Source organism: Coregonus lavaretus, assembly GCF_964263955.1.
Source record: "Coregonus lavaretus genome assembly, chromosome: 14".
NCBI lineage: Eukaryota > Metazoa > Chordata > Actinopteri > Salmoniformes > Salmonidae > Coregonus > Coregonus lavaretus.
In genome coordinates this window covers 24,177,832-24,196,576 of record NC_140001.1, presented here as the reverse complement: position 1 = coordinate 24,196,576, position 18,745 = coordinate 24,177,832, and the positions used below count along the sequence as shown (strand labels likewise).

General features: G+C 45.2%; 1 protein-coding gene across 1 annotated transcript; it reads right to left on the bottom strand.

Moving 5' to 3' along the window:
- Positions 1-5,565: 5,565 nt before the first annotated feature.
- On the bottom strand, positions 5,566-18,467 carry LOC311141327 (alpha-1A adrenergic receptor-like; the record flags this gene model as incomplete). Its single annotated transcript, XM_084176623.1, has 2 exons — positions 5,566-6,104; positions 17,564-18,467. The coding sequence occupies 2 exons, from the start codon at positions 18,465-18,467 to the stop codon at positions 5,566-5,568; spliced, it is 1,443 nt and encodes a 480-aa protein (XP_084032749.1).
- Between the last annotated feature and the right edge of the window lie 278 nt (positions 18,468-18,745).

Sequence of the window (18,745 nt, the reverse complement as noted above, 5' to 3'; positions counted from 1 at the left end):
TTACAGTAGGCGCCTAATTAATCTGACCAGTTCTCTGTATACTGTACAAGCATTGTATTCTTTCCTCCTCCTTGCCTTGTCAGGTATAGGTTGTTATGCCAAGCTATGTGTTGTACGGAAATTGCCGATGGGGAGGTTTCCTATAGTGTTTGTTTTTTATTTCTGACTTTTAGCACTGTCGTTGCCCTCCCTCCCATCTAGTGATAAACTGTTGACCATGTATGTTTTGGGATTTTGGGATGCTTATTCCTGACGGCATTGAATACTATCAGTGTTGACTTAAATGGTTTTAAACATTTAAAAAATTATACAAATTGATGTGTATCTCTAATAACAATTATTGTGCTAGCAGAAACTGTTTTAGTTTTGGTAGTCATAAAATACTGTACATACATACCGGTAAATAAACACATTAATAAATATGTATAAATTAAAGTAATGTCAGGAATCTCATGTTCCAATTGTAATGATTAATATTTCAATTGTATTTTCAATGATACATATAATCCAGTAAGTATAAATCACTGTTTTCAATCTAAAGGCGAATAGTCAATGTTGTTCACTGTAGTAGTTTGCTGTTCATGAGATTTGTCTTGAATGGTGAAGGTGCATTAAGATGACGACCCCCATGTACTTACCACAAACACCTCATTTGCTAAGTTCACCGTATTGTACAGTGCTCTCCGTTACTAATTTTTTGTATTGGCATTAACACAGTATACATGATCCCAATTTGAGCTCCAAGACGGCGACAATTAAAAAAATACGTAAAAGTAGATTGTGCTGATTTATAGGCACATTGAACCATGTCGCACGCCGGAGTTTAAAAAGACTATGGATAGTGTTCAAACGAAGACGTCATATCTGATTTCCTCCATCTTTATGCACCTTGACCATTCTTCTGATAATTAATGTACTTGAATTATACACTGAGTGTACAAAACATTAGGAACACCTGCTCGTTCCATGACATAAACTGACTAGGTGAATCCAGGTGAAAGCTATCATTTACATTTACATTTACATTTTAGTCATTTAGCAGACGCTCTTATCCAGAGCGACTTACAGGAGCAATTAGGGTTAAGTGCCTTGCTCAAGGGCACATTAACGTCATTTAGCAGACGCTCTTAGCCAGAGCGACTCACAAATTGGTGCGTTCACCCTATAGCCAGTGGGATAACCACTTTACAATTTGGGGGGGGGGGGGGTTAGAAGGAATACTTTATCCTATCCCAGGTATTCCTTAAAGAGGTGGGGTTTCAAATGTCTCCGGAAGGTGGTGAGTGACTCCGCTGTCCTGGCGTCGTGAGGGAGCTTGTTCCACCATTGGGGTGCCAGAGCAGCGAACAGTTTTGACTGGGCTGAGCGGGAGCTATGCTTCCGCAGAGGAAGGGGAGCCAGCAGGCCAGAGGTGGATGAACGCAATGCCCTCGTTTGGGTGTAGGGACTGATCAGAGCCTGAAGGTACAGAGGTGCCGTTCCCCTCACTGCTCCATAGGCAAGCACCATGGTCTTGTAGCGGATGCGAGCTTCAACTGGAAGCCAGTGGAGTGTGCGGAGGAGGGGGGTGACGTGAGAGAACTTGGGAAGGTTGAACACCAGACGGGCTGCGGCATTCTGGATGAGTTGTAGGGGTTTAATGGCACAGGCAGGGAGGCCAGCCAACAGCGAGTTGCAGTAGTCCAGACGGGAGATGACAAGTGCCTGGACCAGGACCTGCGCCGCTTCCTGTGTAAGGCAGGGTCGCACTCTCCGAATGTTGTAGAGCATGAACCTGCAGGAGCGGGTCACCGCCTTGATGTTGGCGGAGAACGACAGGGTGTTGTCCAGGGTCACGCCTAGGCTCTTCGCACTCTGGGAGGAGGACACAGCGGAGTTGTCAACCGTGATGGCGAGATCATGGAACGGGCAGTCCTTCCCCGGGAGGAAGAGCAGCTCCGTCTTGCCAGGGTTCAGCTTGAGGTGGTGATCCGTCATCCATACTGATATGTCTGCCAGACATGCAGAGATGCGATTCGCCACCTGGTTATCAGAAGGGGGAAAGGAGAAGATTAGTTGTGTATCGTCAGCGTAGCAATGATAGGAAAGGCCATGTGAGGATATGACAGAGCCAAGTGACTTGGTGTATAGGGAGAAAAGGAGAGGGCCTAGAACCGAGCCCTGGGGGACACCAGTGGTGAGAGCACGTGGTGCGGAGACAGCTTCCCGCCACGCCACTTGGTAGGAGCGACCGGTCAGGTAGGACGCAATCCAGGAGTGAGCCGCGCCGGAGATGCCCAGCTCGGAGAGGGTGGAGAGGAGGATCTGATGGTTCACAGTATCAAAGGCAGCAGACAGGTCTAGAAGGACAAGAGCAGAGGATGATCCCTTATTGATGTCACTTGTTGAATCCACTTCAATCAGCGTAGATGAAGGGGACAAAATATTGAAGTGCCTTTGAACGGGGTATGGTAGTAGGTGCCAGGCGCACCGGTTTGAGTATGTCAAGAACTGCAACGCTGCTGGGTTTCCCATGTGTATCAAGAATGGTCCACCACCCAAAGGACATCCAGCCAACTTGACACAACTGTGGGAAGCATTGGAGTCAACATGGGCCAGCATCCCTGTGGAAAGCTTTCGACACCTTGTAGACTCAATGCCCCGATGAATTGAGGCTGTTCTGAGGGCAAAAGGGGGTGCAACTCAATATTAGCAAGGTGTTCCTAATATTTTGTACACTCAGTGCATTTACTTGCTAATAACCTCTGAGATCTTGGAGTTGCAGAAATTATGTAGATTTTTTTTTTTATTGTAGGCTACAGGCAAGTACACTAGGTGGAGACAGTCCGCTTTGTGTGGTCAGAGTAGGCTCTTTCTCCCTTTCTCCAGGCTCATCTCCAATGAGAGACACACATTGGTGAGAAAGACAGGGGTACTGAATCCTGGCAACAACATGGGCTAATTAGTCCACCAGAAGCTTCATGATTTTCCTGGACCATGCCCCATTGCAGCAGTGGTATCCAAGCAGTTGTCCAATTATGACTGAATCTAGTTATGTGAGGGCACACTAATCGATAGTGGAGAGGAGAAGGGAGAGCATTGGGTCGATCAATCCACCCCTATTCATGAGAGCTTCTGAAAACAAACAGTGTAGACGAACTCTAGAAGAAGCTCCAGGGGAATCCTTTACATGAGCATGTTGAGTCATCATCAGTGTCTTCACTCTTAGAAAAAACATGCTATCTAGAACCAAAAATGGTTGTTCAGCTGTCCCCACAGGAGAACCCTTTGTAGAACCTCTTTTGGTTCCAGGTAGAACCCATTTTGGTTCCATGTAGAACCCTTTCCTCTGTGGAAAGGGTTCTACCTGGAACCAAAAAGGGTTCTCCTATGGGGACAGCCGCAGAACCCTTTTGGAACCCTTTTTTCTAAAAGTGTTCCTAGAAAACAGTGAGAATTTGACAGTCACTATTAGGGAGCTATTATTATTATTATGTTCCCATTCCGCTCACTCTCTCGGAGTCTCTCTCTGAGAATAAATTAATGAATAGCATCTTTTCCCTTGTGGAAACTTTGTATCGACGTATTTCTATGGAAGTCTAGCCTTCATATGTCACCAGCACGTCACATTGGGCTGAGTCAAGAACAAAGTCCGTCATTGCAACAGAAGATGGATACTTGTATTTTTCCACTCTGATCCCTTTTCAGCCAAAGCTCTATTAGTGGAATTCATTAGAGGGGTTGCATTTTCAAAGACTGTAGATTAGAACATTAAAAAAGAGCAGCAGGGGGGTATAGCGTGGAGAGACTTAAAGATGCAGTATCTTTCTCAGTTGTTCTTTTTAAAAACCTGCATGACTAACTTATCTTTCTTTAATAACTACAGATCACGCAGCCACACACTTCTTATACAGGAAACTGGAAGCATCTACCTGGGAAGGGTATCTACTCGGTTCTGGTAGTACATTTTTACAGTACCCACAATTTTTCTATGATGTTATTACATTATCTGAAAAAAGCTACTGTGTGCTTTTAATAATAGTAATGCAGGTTTAATTGAATTGGACTTTCCTTTGTATCTCTTGTATCTCTGTCTCTCTCTCCGTCTCTCTCTAACTCGCTCTCTTATTCACTTCCTCTCCCCCCACCATACTCCCGATCGCTCATCAATACTACCTGTGGTTTGATGACCAGAGCCAATAACCTCTCAATGACGTCAGTACTGAGACAGTATGACTCACAGAGGGGCACAGTCATGTCAGTCAATGTCAAGTATTTATGGCCACTCCCCTCAGGAAAGCCTGTCCACTTGGCTACCAGGACTTGCTGGAGATACGTTGTATCACCCCAGAGAAAATAACCTCAGGAAAGTCAGTCAATACTATCTGCTCTCCATATCCTGTTCACTACTCTTTGTTTTGCCTTGACGTAAATCACAGATAAGCCGATGCAAAGATTATTATGCCCACACTGTGGCCAATGCATATCCATGCAATCACTTATATGTGTGCGCTTGTGCGTGTAAGTGCATATACAATAGCTCATTTCTTACTGGTTCATGGTGGATTTAGAGGTTTAGGGAGCAGTTATGAGTTCAAAACCCATGAAACGATCCCTCAGAATTCCACAGGCAGAAGTTCATCTTCTATCTGGTAGAGGAAAGGGGTATCAGGGGAATGTTGGAGTACAAAGTATTATTGTCCATGCGTGTTTATGAAACGTGTGTTCATGAAATTACTAAGAATGCAACAAAAAAAGGAGAATATCTCATTCATTTTATTGGAATACGTGACATGGAAGGACAGTATCCTCCTGGGTTCCTGCCTGCTGTAGACACAGTCATATACACTATTCTCACAACAGGACAAGAGCTTGGTAAATGGTAAGACACTGGGAGAAAGGTAATCATTTTGAACAATATATGAGGTTACCATCAATAACCTATGTACAGACTTGACCTATTAAAACTTGTAAACATTACACAAGGAGCAAACAATTTGGCCCTTCTTTGGAAATACCTTCACAAACCACAATATCTTCTCAGGAATATCTGGAATAAATAATACATATATTGACATAGCTAAAGTGTAGATCCCAGTAAAATGACGGATCTCCCTGTGAAAAACCGGGAGGGGGCAATATTTAGCTCTTAGGGACTTTAGCATAGTAATTTGGACTGTTCTTCTTTACTATTTAAATCAACTAAATAATAAAGTGTGAAGAGTGGCAAAGACTGCCCGAGAGAATGTGCACAGGGGGAATTAATGTTCAAGTCTTAAAAAGTATAAACATCTCAAGGTAAAACCTTGGTTTAGTGTACAAAAACGTTTCTTCAGTCATTAATTCAAATCCACTGGCATTGTGTAACTGCAGTCAGAATATTCAAATATTTCCACCATCTCCAGCTATTATTATTATTCCATCCTTGTAAACTCCACTGGGCATAGACATTTATTCACTATTCACTTCAGTTTCCTTTAATAGCGCTGGACCTTGAGGGTGGATCATCATTTGGTTTAAGAGTAAAGGAGCTACAGTATTCATACCAGAGACGATCCAAATCATTTACTCCATCATTATCTCTGGTTATACAGCCTCTCCATTTTCACTCGAAGACAGCTGGTGGATCTTAATGATGGGCAGGGTCCCGTGTGGAGGGGGCTGGGGATGGCTGGGCCCCTTGCTGAGGCTCCTGTCTCTGATGCAGCAGCAGGTCTTCAGCAGATTCTTACTGCACAGTTGGGCCACTTTAGCCCGTCCTGTCTCTACCGCTGTCCCAGACCCTGCCGCGGAGCTTCCAGAGAATACCCTCCACTCCCTGCCATCCCTAGAGGAGGGTGTGCGGGACAGGGCTATGGAGGAGGAGGGGCTGTGGCGGGAGGGGTCCCCTCGGCCCTCTAGTCTTAGAGTGAGAGAATGACCCTGAAGCTGGGCTGGACCCAGGTGATGAGTGGCTCTGGGCTGGGCTCTCAGACAGCGCACTCCCAGAATACTCTGGAAGGCCTTCTTAAACTCCTGGTTGGAACAGGGGTAGATGATAGGGTTGATGCAGCTGTTGAAGTAGCCTAGCCAGAAGGTGATCTTGAAAACTGTGTCCGAAGGTCTGTATTCCGGGAATATGGAACCTATAATAGGCCACACACACATACACAAACACACACACACACAGACAAAGGGAAGAAAACTGATTAACATACTTGACCTCTTTATCACAACACAATGCACAACAACAAGTGTTTAACCCAGATTGTTATTTCAGGGTCTTTGTTGATGATATGACTACGTAAATCACAATATCAACATGATATAAGAAGAAACAAATAGAGGAACATATTTCCATAAAGATTTTGTGACATACTTTATAACATTCATAGTAAATCTAAATCCAATCAGGGTTAATGTTGATCACGTGTGAAAGAAGCAGATACTTTGTACACACTCTACAGAAGAACCAAAGACTGTGTTGAGAAAAACACAGTGTCATCACACATTTATTTCTGCTTGGGTTCACTTGATAGTTTTATCAGATTTCTATAGCTAACACTGTCAAGGTATTGACATCAAGGTATTTGTTGTATTAAAATTGCCTTCTTAAATCCTGCTGCTTCTGATTATAGGGACTAATGGGAGAGAGTGTGAGAGTGTGTGAGCTGCACACTTAATAGTGCAGTAGAGGAAATGGTTTAACATGCACATTACATGCTAACCTTTCCAGTTGTGTAAAGTACTTAAGTAAAAATACTTTAAAGTATTTTAAAGTACTACTAGTACTTAAGTCATTTTTGGGGGTATCGGTACCTTACTATTTATATTTTTGACAACTTTTACTTTTACTTCACTACATTCCTAAAGAAAATAATGTACTTTTTACTCTGTACATTTTCCCTGACACCCAAAAGTATTACATTTAGAGTGCTTAGCAGGACAGGAAAATGGTCCAATTCACGCACTTATCAAGAGAACATCCCTGGTCAGCCCTACATAAATGCTTTGTTTGTAAATTATGTCTGAGTGTTGGAGTGTGCCTCTTTAATTGTGCCATCTGGTTTTCTTAATATAAGGAATGTGAAATGATTTATACTTTTACTTTTAATACTTTAAAAAAATAGCATCTACTATTTAATATTTAAGTATATTTAAAATCAAATAATTTTAGACTTTTACTCAAGTAGTATTTTACTAGGTGACTTTCACTTTTACTTGAGTAATTTTCTGTTAAGGGATCTTTACTTTTACTCAAGTATGACAATTGGGTACTTTTTACACCACTGGACTTTTCACACCAAATGCTTGACACATTAAAATAATTAAATGGCTGAGGTCTTGGATAGCCTTGAAATTGAGCATCTATCTTCAAAGGCAGGATGGGGCGAGCTGTCTTGTGAAATTCTTTATTGGAGAGGCTGTCGGAGACAGTTTAAATGGGGCTTTTGAAAAATGACAGAGTGATGTGGAGATGGATAGAGAGGGAGAGAGAAAGAGAGGAGAGAGAGGAGGTCAAGTTTGAGTGATATGATTCCGTGCCAAGTACATCTCAGATGACTCCTACTGTGCAACGAGCAACAATAATTATATTACTTTGCTTATGACTGAATTCATACATTTTGGAGCCTAAAACCCCCTAAGGGGGAACTTCATTGGTATTTGGTATTTTATTAGGATCCCCATTAGCTGTTACAATATCAGCAGCTATTCTTCCTGGGGTCCACACAAAACATAAAACATGAAATAATACAGAACATTAATGGCAAAGAACAGCTCGAGGACAGAACTACATACATTTAAGATTGTCATTACTCAGGTAGCCTCATTTGTCTATAAAATCTTGAATCCATAAAAAGACAGTGACGCAAAACATACTTTTTTAAGAAAGCTGAACAAATCATCTGGTCTCATTCTCTCCCTCTACTGCACCAAACAAAGGGTATATAGTGATGTATTGCAAAGGAAAACAAGATAGATTGAGCAATAAATAATGGATGACCAATAGATATGTGCTTACTTCCCAAGAGAGACATTGCCATACTGTACATCCAGGAAGACAAGGATACATACTACTGCTATAGTACTGTAGATCAAATCAAATCACATTTTATTTGCCACATGCGCCGAATACAACAGCAGTAAAATAAAATAACAGTAGGGAGGCTATATACAGGGGGTACGGGTACAGAGTCAATGTGCGGGGGCACCGGTTAGTCGAGGTAATTGAGGTAATATGTACATGTGGGTAGAGTTAAAGTGACTGTGCATAGATAATAAGCAGAGTAGCAGCAGCGTAAAATAGGGGGTGGGGGTAGGGGGGGCAATGCAAATAGTTTGGGTAGCCATGATTAGGTGTTCAGTAGTCTTATGGCTTGGGGGTAGAAACTGTTAAGAAGCCTTTTGAACCTAGACTTGGCACTCCGGTACCGCTTGCTGTGCGGTAGCAGAGAGAACAGTCTATGACTAGGGTGGCTGGAGTCTTTGACAATTTTTAGGGCCTTCCTCTGACACCACCTGGTATAGAGGTCCTGGATGGCAGGAAGCTTGGCCCCAGTGATGTACTGGGCCGTACACACTACCCTCTGTAGTGCCTTGCGGTCGGAGGCCGAGCAGTTGCCATACCAGCCGGTGATGCAACCAGTCAGGATGCTCTCGATGGTGCAGCTGTAGAACTTTTTGAGGATCTGAGGACCCATGCCAAATCTTTTCAGTCTCTTGAGGGGGAATAGGCTTTGTCATGCCCTATTCACGACTGTCTTGGTGTGTTTGGACCATGATAGTTTGTTGGTGATGTGGACACCAAGGAACTTTAAGCTCTCAACCTGTTCCACTACAGCCCCGTCGATGAGAATAGGGACGTGATCAGTCCTCTTTTTTTTCCTGTAGTCCACAATCATCTCCTTTGTCTTGATCACGTTGAGTGAGAGGTTGTTATCCTGGCATCACACAGCCAAGTCTCTGACCTCCTCCCTATACGCTGTCTCATCGTTGTCAGTGATCAGGCCCACTGTTGTATTGTCGGCAAACTTAATGATGGTGTTGGAGTCGTGCCTGGCCATGCAGTCATGGGTGAACAGGAGTACAGGAGGGGACTGAGCACGCACCCCTGAGGGGGCCCCTTGTTGAGGATCAGTGTGGCAGATGTGTTGTTACCTACCGTTACCACCTGGGGGCGGCCCGTCAGGAAGTCCAGGATCCAGTTGCAGAGGGAGGTGTTTAGTCCCAGGGTCCTTAGCTTAGTGATGATCTTTGAGGGCACTATGGTGTTGAACGCTGAGCTGTAGTCAATGAATAGCATTCTCACGTAGGTGTTCCTCTTGTCCAGGTGGGTAAGGGCAGTGTGGAGTGCAATAGAGATTGCATAATCTGTGGATCTGTTGGGGCGGTATGCAAATTGGAGTGGGTCTAGGGTTTCTGGGATAATGGTGTTGATGTGAGCCATGTCCAGCCTTTCAAAGCACTTCATGGCTACAGATGTGAGTGCTACGGGTCGGTAGTCATTTGACAGGTTATCTTAGTGTCTTAGTCAGGGACATGTTGAAAATGTCAGTGAAGACACTTGCCAGTTGGTCAGCACATGCTCGGAGTACATGTCCTGGTAATCCGTCTAGCCCTAAGGCCTTGTGAATGTTGACCTGCTTAAAAGTCTTACTCACATCGGCTACGGAGAGAGTGATCACATAGTCATCCGGAACAGCTGATGCTCTCATGCATGCTTCAGTGTTGCTTGCCTCGAAGCGAGCATAGAAGTGATTTAGCTCATTTGGTAGGCTTGTGTCACTGGGCATTTGCTTCCCTTTGTGGTCTGTAATAGTTTGCAAGCCCTTGCAAATCCGTAGAGCGTCGGAGCCGGTGTAGTACGATTCAATCTTAGTCCTGTATTGACTCTTTGCCTGTTTGATGGTTCGTCGGAGGGCATTGCGGGATTACTTATAAGCATCCGGGTTAGAGTCCCGCTCCTTGAAAGTGGCAGCTTTACCCTTTAGCTCAGTGTGGATGTTGCCTGTAATCCATGGCTTCTGGTTGGGGTATGTACGTATGGTCACTGTGGGAATGACGTCATATGCACTTATTGATGAAGCCAGTGACTGATGTGGTGTACTCCTCAATGCTATCGGAAGAATCCCGGAACATATTCCAGTCTGTGCTAGCAAAACAGTCCTGTAGCTTAGCATCTACGTCATCTGACCACTTCCTTATTAACAGAGTCACTGAGTTTTTGCTTATAAGCAGGAATCAGGAGGATAGAGTTATGGTCAGATTTGCCAAATGAGAGAAATAAGCTTTTTGTGCGTATGGAAAATGTCTGGGATCATTATCAGAATCACTACCACCTAATATAATTCATATTGTTGATAATGATTTAAGATAACAATATCAAAGATACATGGCTGGCACCATAGCAACTACTGACTAACAACCACAGCACCAGCAGGAAGGGTGCAAAATACCACTACCCTTGTGAACATGTGAGTAAATAGTTGCTTAGCTCTTGGTCATGCCTTCAGAAACGGCTCCTGGAATGTCAAGAAGAAACAGGAACAAACCAGTCTCAAAATAAGCACACTGCCAAGACAGGGATAGCCCTCCTTAACCTTTTGACCCACTCAAATCCCCACAAGGGTTAGTTGATAAAGCCTGTCCCAATAAAAAAAGCAAACAAAAATAACCATCCCCATTCTAACACAATCAATCTTAAATGGAAAATCATTATATTTAACAGGATAATAATAGATAACATTGTGACATGTTGTCCTTGATGCCTTCATGGTTTTGTTAGAAAGGGCAGCCAGCCATGGTAAGGGAGTAGAATAACCACCAAGAAGACCCAGCTCTCTATTGCGATTGCTATATTTATGAGCATGAGAGCGTATAATAAATCTGAACCCTGAGGGTTTAGGAAGTCCGGAGTTGGACCGATAAAAAACAACAACACTTGATTTGTATTTCCTTCACACATTCATCCTATACTAAAATTATGAAACTAACAAGCAGTGAGTGTAGTAGACATTTGTGCTTTTGCTGAACTCCAGATTGTTCTCTAAAACAACCACAAAGGGGACCCGAGGTTGTCCTTCAACAAAAGCAATGATGTGATGACTTTATCTGTCCTTCCTGCTGTGATCACATTGTTGAGAATGCCTCTATGTGATAAGTGAGTTGCAAGCAAGAGCAATAGATGACAAGCCTGGGGAGAAAGAGAGAGAAGAGAGAGAGAGAGAGAGAGAGAGAGAGAGAGAGAGAGAGAGAAATGGAGAGAGAGAGAGCGAGAAATGGAGAGAGAGAGAGAGAGAGACAGAGACAGAGACGGAGACAGAGATGGAGAGAGAAATGGAGAGAGAGAGGTGGAGAGAAGCAGAGAAGCAGAGAGAGAGAGAGAGAGAGAGAGAGAGAGAGAGAGAGAGAGAGAGAGAGAGAGAGAGAGAGAGAGAGAGAGAGAGAGAGAGAAACTGTTATCTTGTCAAATGCCAGGAAGACTTATTGGCTCAGTGGGGGCTCAAGTGTGTTATTGAAATATGAGCAGCTAACAGGTCCGGTAGCATGTGCTCAGCTCTCAGCAGCAGCATTACCACAGCAGCTCTTTGATCACACTGAGAAGATGACTGGGACAGAGGCACTCTGGTAGGGACTATAAAAACATTTATAAAAACATTGAAAAGAAGGGGACTACCCACCCATGCCTTGCAAAAGTAAATAAATACAGAACCTTACACACACATGGGGAGGCTTCATCTCAACGTATTTTTCAATTTTAGGCTTTTCAAATATATTCCATTCTCCTTTCTCTTGTTTATACAGTATTCATCCCCCTTGGCGTTTTTCCTATTTTGTTGCATTACAACCTGTAATTTAAATGGATTTTTATTTTGGATTTCATGTAATGGACATACACAAAATAGTCCAAATTGGTGAAGTGAAATTACAAATATTCGAAAAAATATACGGAAAAGGAAAAGTGGTGCGTGCATATCTATTCACCCCCTTTGCTATGAAGCCCCTAAATAAGATCTGGTGCAACCAATTACCTTCAGAAGTCACATCATTAGTTAAATAAAGTCCACCTGTGTGCAATCTAAGTGTCACATGATCTCAGTATATATACACCTGTTCTGAAAGGCCCCAGAGTCTGCAACACCACTAAGCAAGGGGCACCACCAAGCAAGCGGCACCATGAAGACCAAGGAGCTCTCCAAACAGGTCAGGGACAAAGTTGTGGAGAAGTACAGATCAGGGTTGGTTTAGAAAAACATATCCGAAACTTTGAACATCCCACAGAGCACCATTAAATCCATTATTAAAAAATGGAAAGAATATGGCACCACAACAAACCTGCCAAGAGAGGGCCACCCACCAAAGCTCACAGACCAGGCAAGGAGGGCATTAATCAGAGAGGCAACAAAGAGACCAAAGATAACCCTGAAGGAGCTGCAAAGCTCCACAGCGGAGATTGGAGTATCTGTCCATAGGACCACTTTAAGCCATACACTCCACAGAGCTGGGCTTTACGGAAGAGTGGCCAGAAAAAAGCCATTGCTTAAAGAAAAAAATAAGCAAACACGTTTGGTGTTCGCCAAAAAAAGGCATGTGGGAGACTCCCCAAACATATGGAAGAAGGTACTCTGGTCAGATGAGACTAAAATTGAGCTTTTTGGCCATCAAGGAAAACGCTATGTCTGGTGCAAACAAACACCTCTCATCACCCCGAGAACACCATTCCCACAGTGAAGCATGGTGGTGGCAGCATCATGCTGTGGGGATGTTTTTCATCGGCAGGGACTGGGAAACTGGTCAGAATTGAAGGAATGATGGATGGCGTTAAATACAGGGAAATTCTTGATGGAAACCTGTTTCAGTCTTCCAGAGATTTGAGACTGGGACGGAGGTTCACCTTCTAGCAGGACAATGACCCTAAGCATACTGCTAAAGCAACACTTGAGTGGTTTAAGGGGAAACATTTAAATGTCTTGGAATGGCCTAGTCAAAGCCCAGACCTCAATCCAATTGAAAATCTGTGGTATGACTTAAAGATTGCTGTACACCAGTGGAACCCATCCAACTTGAAGGAGCTGGAGCAGTTTTGCCTTGAAGAATGGGCAAAAATCCCAGTGGCTAGATGTGCCAAGCTTATAGAGACATACCCAAAGAGACTTGCAGCTGTAATTACTGCAAAAGGTGGCTCTACAAAGTATTGACTTTGGGGGGGGGGTGAAATGTTATGCACGCTCGTTCTGTTTTTTTGTCTTATTTCTTGTTTGTTTCACAATAAAAAATATTTTGCATCTTCAAAGTGGTAGGCATGTTGTGTAAATCAAATGATACAACCCCCCCAAAAAAATCCATTTTAATTCCAGGTTGTAAGGCAACAAAATAGGAAAAATGCCAAGGGGGGTGAATAATTTCGCAAGCCACTGTAACCCATCAGTGGCCTTCTGAAAACCAATTCAAATAACATCCAAACTATTAATTTGACAAGCACTTAAGGCTGTGGCTGGATAACTAATCGATAAGAGTGTCTTGGAAATTAATTAATAATGTCAATGAACAAAAATATAAACACAACATTAAACAATTTCTAAGATTTACTGAGTTACAGTTCATATGAGGAAATCAGTCAATTGAAATAAATTAATTATGCCCTAATCTATGGATTTCACATGACTGGGAATAGAGATATGCATTTGTTGGTCACAGATACCTTTTTAAAAAATGGGCCTCACTGTCACGCTCGTCGGGAACAGAGGAGGACCAAGGCGCAGCGTTGCAGGCAAACATACTCTTTATTTAGCGATATTATGACAAAATAAACAAAACGATAACGTGACAGTTCACGGTCTACCACAAACCAACTAGAAACAAGATCCCACAACAACTGTGGGAAAACAGCCTGTATAAATATGGTTCCCAATCAGAGACAACCAGCACCAGCTGACACTCGTTGCCTCTGATTGGGAACCAATCTGGCCAACATAGAAATGCAACTACTAGATAAACAAATGAAACGCACACCCTGGCTCAACATACAAGTGTCCCCAGAGCCAGGGCGTGACAGTACCCCCCCCTAAAGGCGCGGACTCCGACCGCGTCAACTAAATACCACAGGGGAGGGACCGGGTGGGCACTCCGCCTTGGCGGCGGATCCGGCTCCGGGCCTGATCCCCACTCCCTCTCCAACCCCGATCCCCACTCCCTCTCCAACCCCCCAAAGTACCCCTGGTCCGGTCTGGCCCCGCTGACCGGAGCTGGACTGCACACTGGTGGAGCGGATTGCTCTAGCTCCGGCGTGAAGCAGCTGACCGGTGCCGGACCAGGCACCGGTGGAACAGGCACGGGCCGTGCCGGACTGACGACACGTACCATAGGCTTGGTGCGGGGAGCAGGAGCGGGCCGGACCGGACTGGCGACGCACACCACTGGCTTGGTGTGGGGTACAGGCACGGGCCGTGCCGGACTGACGACGCACACCACTGGCTTGGTGTGGGGAGCAGGAGCGGACCGGGCTGGCGACGCACACCACTGGCTTGGTGTGGGGAACAGGCACGGGCCGTGCCGGACTGACGACGCACACCACTGGCTTGGTGTGGGGAGCAGGAGCGGGCCGGACCGGGCTGGCGACGCACACCACTGGCTTGGTGTGGGAACAGGCACGGGCCTTGCCGGACTGATGACGCACACCACTGGCTTGGTGTGGGGAGCAGGAGCGGGCCGGACCGGGCTGGCGACGCGCACCATAGGCTCGGTGCGGGGAGCAGGAACAGGCCGGGCCGGGCTGGCGACGCGCACCATCGGCTCGGTGCGGGGAGCAGGAACAGGCCGGGCCGGGCTGGCGATGCGCACCATAGGCTCGGTGCGGGGAGCAGGAACAGGCCGGGCCGGGCTGGCGACGCGCACCACAGGCTCGATGCGAGGAACAGGAACAGGCCGGACCGTACTGGGGACACACACCACTGGCCCTATGCAGGGATCAGGAACGGGCCGGACCGGACTGGTAACACACCCCAGTACCTCTCGCCGTGCCTCCACACTTTCCCTCTCCTCTGTGACCAGTGGCCCCCTTAACCTGGCGGCCTCCTCTGCACACCCGCTGGACCGCTCCATCGCGGCCTCCTGCTGCCCCGTCGTCCACGGCGAGAGCCCCCCCCTAAAAAAATTCTGGGGGTCTCTCCTCCCCGTGGGCCAGGCCTCTATAGTTCTCGCCCAACTCTCGCTCTTCTGCTTCCAACTCCAGCCATTCTGCTCTTCATTTGGCTTGACCCAGTCGAGACTCTTCCTCCACTGTTCCCAAGTCCACCCTCTCTGCTCTTCACTAGGCTTGACCCAGTCGAGGCTGCCACGGAGATCTGCTAGCGATTCCCCTGGCGATGGCTCCTGGACACGCTGCTTGGTCCAGTTTTGGTGGGATCTTCTGTCACGCTCGTCGGGAACAGAGGAGGACCAAGGCGCAGCGTTGCAGGCAAACATACTCTTTATTTAGCGATATTATGACAAAATAAACAAAACAAAACGATAACGTGACAGTTCACGGTCTACCACAAACCAACTAGAAACAAGATCCCACAACAACTGTGGGAAAACAGCCTGTATAAATATGGTTCCCAATCAGAGACAACCAGCACCAGCTGACACTCGTTGCCTCTGATTGGGAACCAATCTGGCCAACATAGAAATGCAACTACTAGATAAACAAATGAAACGCACACCCTGGCTCAACATACAAGTGTCCCCAGAGCCAGGGCGTGACACTCACACTGGACTTCAGGATCTCGTCAAGGTATTTCTGTGCATTCAAATTGCCATCGATAAAATGCAATTGTGTTCGTTGTCCGTAGTTTATACCTGCCCATACCATAACCCCACCACTACCATGGGGCACTCTGTTCACATCAGCATACTGCTCACCCACACAACGCCAGTGCGGTTGTGAGACTGGTTGGAGGTACTGCCAAATTCTCTAAAATGAGGCGGTTTATGGTAGAGAAATGAACATTAAATTCTCTGGCAACAGCTCTGGTGGGCATTTCCTGCAGTCAGCATGCCAATTGCACGCTCCATCAAAACCTGATAAATCTGTGGCATTGTGTTGTGTGAAAACAACTGCACATTTTAGAGTGGCCTTTTATTGTCCCCAGCACAAGGTGCACCTGTGTAATGATCATGCTGTTTAATCAGCTTCTTTATATGCCACACCTGTCAGGTGGATGGATTATGTCGGCAAAAGAGAAATGCTCACTAACAGGGATGAAAACAAATTTGTGCACAACATTTGAGAGAAATAAGCTTTTTGTGCGTATGGAAAATGTCTGGGATCTTTTATTTCAGCTCATGAAACATGGGACCAACACTTTACATGTTGCGTTTATATTTTTGTTTTTTCCAAACGTACTCTAGGTCTCTCAGTAGCTCTCTATCACTCTCACTCTTTAATGTGTGTGTGTGTGTGTGTGTGTGTGTGTGTGTGTGTGTGTGTGTGTGTGTGTGTGTTCACACCACAGGAGGTTGGTGGTATCTTCATTGGGGAGAACAGGTTCATGGTAATGACTGGAGCGGAATCAGTGGAATGGTATCAAATACATCAAACACATGGTTTCCAGGTGTTTGATGCCCTTCCATACGCTCCGTTCCAGCCATTATTATGAGCTGTTCTCTCCTCAGCAGCCTCCTGTGATGCACACGTGTGTGTGTGTGTGTGTGTGTGTGTGTGTGTGTGCATGCATGTGTGCGTGTAGTTCAAGTCTCTAATGTAGGATAATTTCTTTAGACTGGTATTTTGGCTTGCCTGAAAATCAAGTGTTATGTAAACATGAAATAGTGAGGATAATTTTGGCTAATCTGAAACTTTCATCAATCAGTTTAATTTTAAAATAACTATTCAAAGCTTGTGTTAACATCAGAAAACGCTTATGGCAACTATACTTTTCTTTGAACATTTTGTGTGGTCTGAAATAAAAGCTACTGAAACTACTTTTTTATTTTATTAGTTACACATAAAATACCACATGAAATACCATGTTATATTCATATACTAATAAAATAATAGTCTGGTAGTTAAATTAGACTTCAAAGCAGTCGTGTGTGGAAGGTAAAATAATAACAGGATGGGGAGGAAATATACATTTTGCATGTGTAAACTCTTTTGATGCAAAATTGTAGTTATTTCAGATGGTTTTAATTTGTCATCAATGAAAGGACATTTTTGCAGATGTAGCCCATTACTGATTAATGGAAGAATAGCACATAGCCAGAGATAATTTTTTACATCATCCACATCCAACAACCTTACATAACATAAAATAACTTATTTATTACACATGTAAATAAAGTTGTTCTGCTTCTATGGTTGGTACCGTATCACACGAGAAAGGCATGCATGATATGGCACCAGAGACTGTTGTGAAAATCTATTTTGGGAGTCATCCAACACTCCCCCCCCTCACCCTCCATCCCACCAACAGCCATCTCTGCAATGCAATTTAATTACAAAACCTTATAAGTTCCTTTGCCAAGTATAGATACAAGAGGGGGTGGTTTTAACAGCATGACATGGTAGCTGTGGAGCACAGCCTACAAGGTAAGGAGCATGGGTACAATGGTTAACACTCACCTATGGGCAGCACCAGGAAGAAAGGCAGCCAGCAGAGCACAAAGCAGCCAACCACAATGCCCAGGGTCTTGGCAGCCTTCTTTTCTCGGGAGAACTTCAGGAGACACAGGGCGAAGTGTGTGCGGCTGTGCAGGGCCTCGTCCTCAGACACGGCTGTGTTGCCGCGGTGGATCCTCAGCGTTACGCTCTCTGAATCTGACTTGTCTGTTTTGTGCCCCTCTCTCAGGCCCTGGCTCTCCTGGCGGGCCACCACATACACCCTGCAGTACATAGACAGTATGATGGCCAGCGGGAGGTAGAAGGAGCCCACAGCAGAGAAGATGGCGTAGGCAGGCTCCTCTGTGATCTTACAGATAGACTCGTCTTCTGGCGCCGGCTCCTTCCAGCCAAACAGAGGGCCAATGGAGATGGTGACAGACAGAGCCCACAGGCCAACCAGGGCCAGCAGTGCCCTGCGCTCTGTCACGATGGCTGGGTAGCGCAGCGGGTAGCTGACTCCGATGTAGCGGTCCACTGAGATCACACACAGGCTCATGATGGAGGCTGTGCAGCACAGCACGTCCACTGCTGCCCACACATTGCAGAAGGGGCGTCCGAACACCCAGTACCCTAGGATCTCAAAGGTGGCAGAGAAGGGCAGAACGATGGAGCTCAGCAGGAGGTCTGCCACCGCTAGGTTGACGATGAAGTAGTGTGTGACTGTTCGTAGGTGTCGATGACAGACCACCGACAAGATAACCAGGATGTTCCCAAAAACCCCACATACAATAATTGTCCCAAATATCAGTCCCAGTACCACGGCCTTGACCACATTGAGCTCTGGGACAAACGCCTGGCTGCAGTTGGAGCAGTTATGTGTTGGATGCTCTGGGGTCATGTTCATGTTGTCTGCTATAGGAACCATCTGTTCTCTTTACAGTACTGATACACTGTCCTGCCCTGTACTGAACAGTAGACTGATAGACAAACTGCAGACAGTTAAGTTCACTGAGAGAAGACAAGGACATCAGAGCACTTTCCTGAGAGCCATTAAAATAATGATCACATTAAGTCTGTCATGTCAAAGCATAATTTGACTCATGATATCTTAATCTAATGTGCAATTATGATTAATCAAAAAATAGAACGCCATGGGCTTGTTTAAAACACTGAGAGAGACAAACATTGTGTATGCAGAGGAAT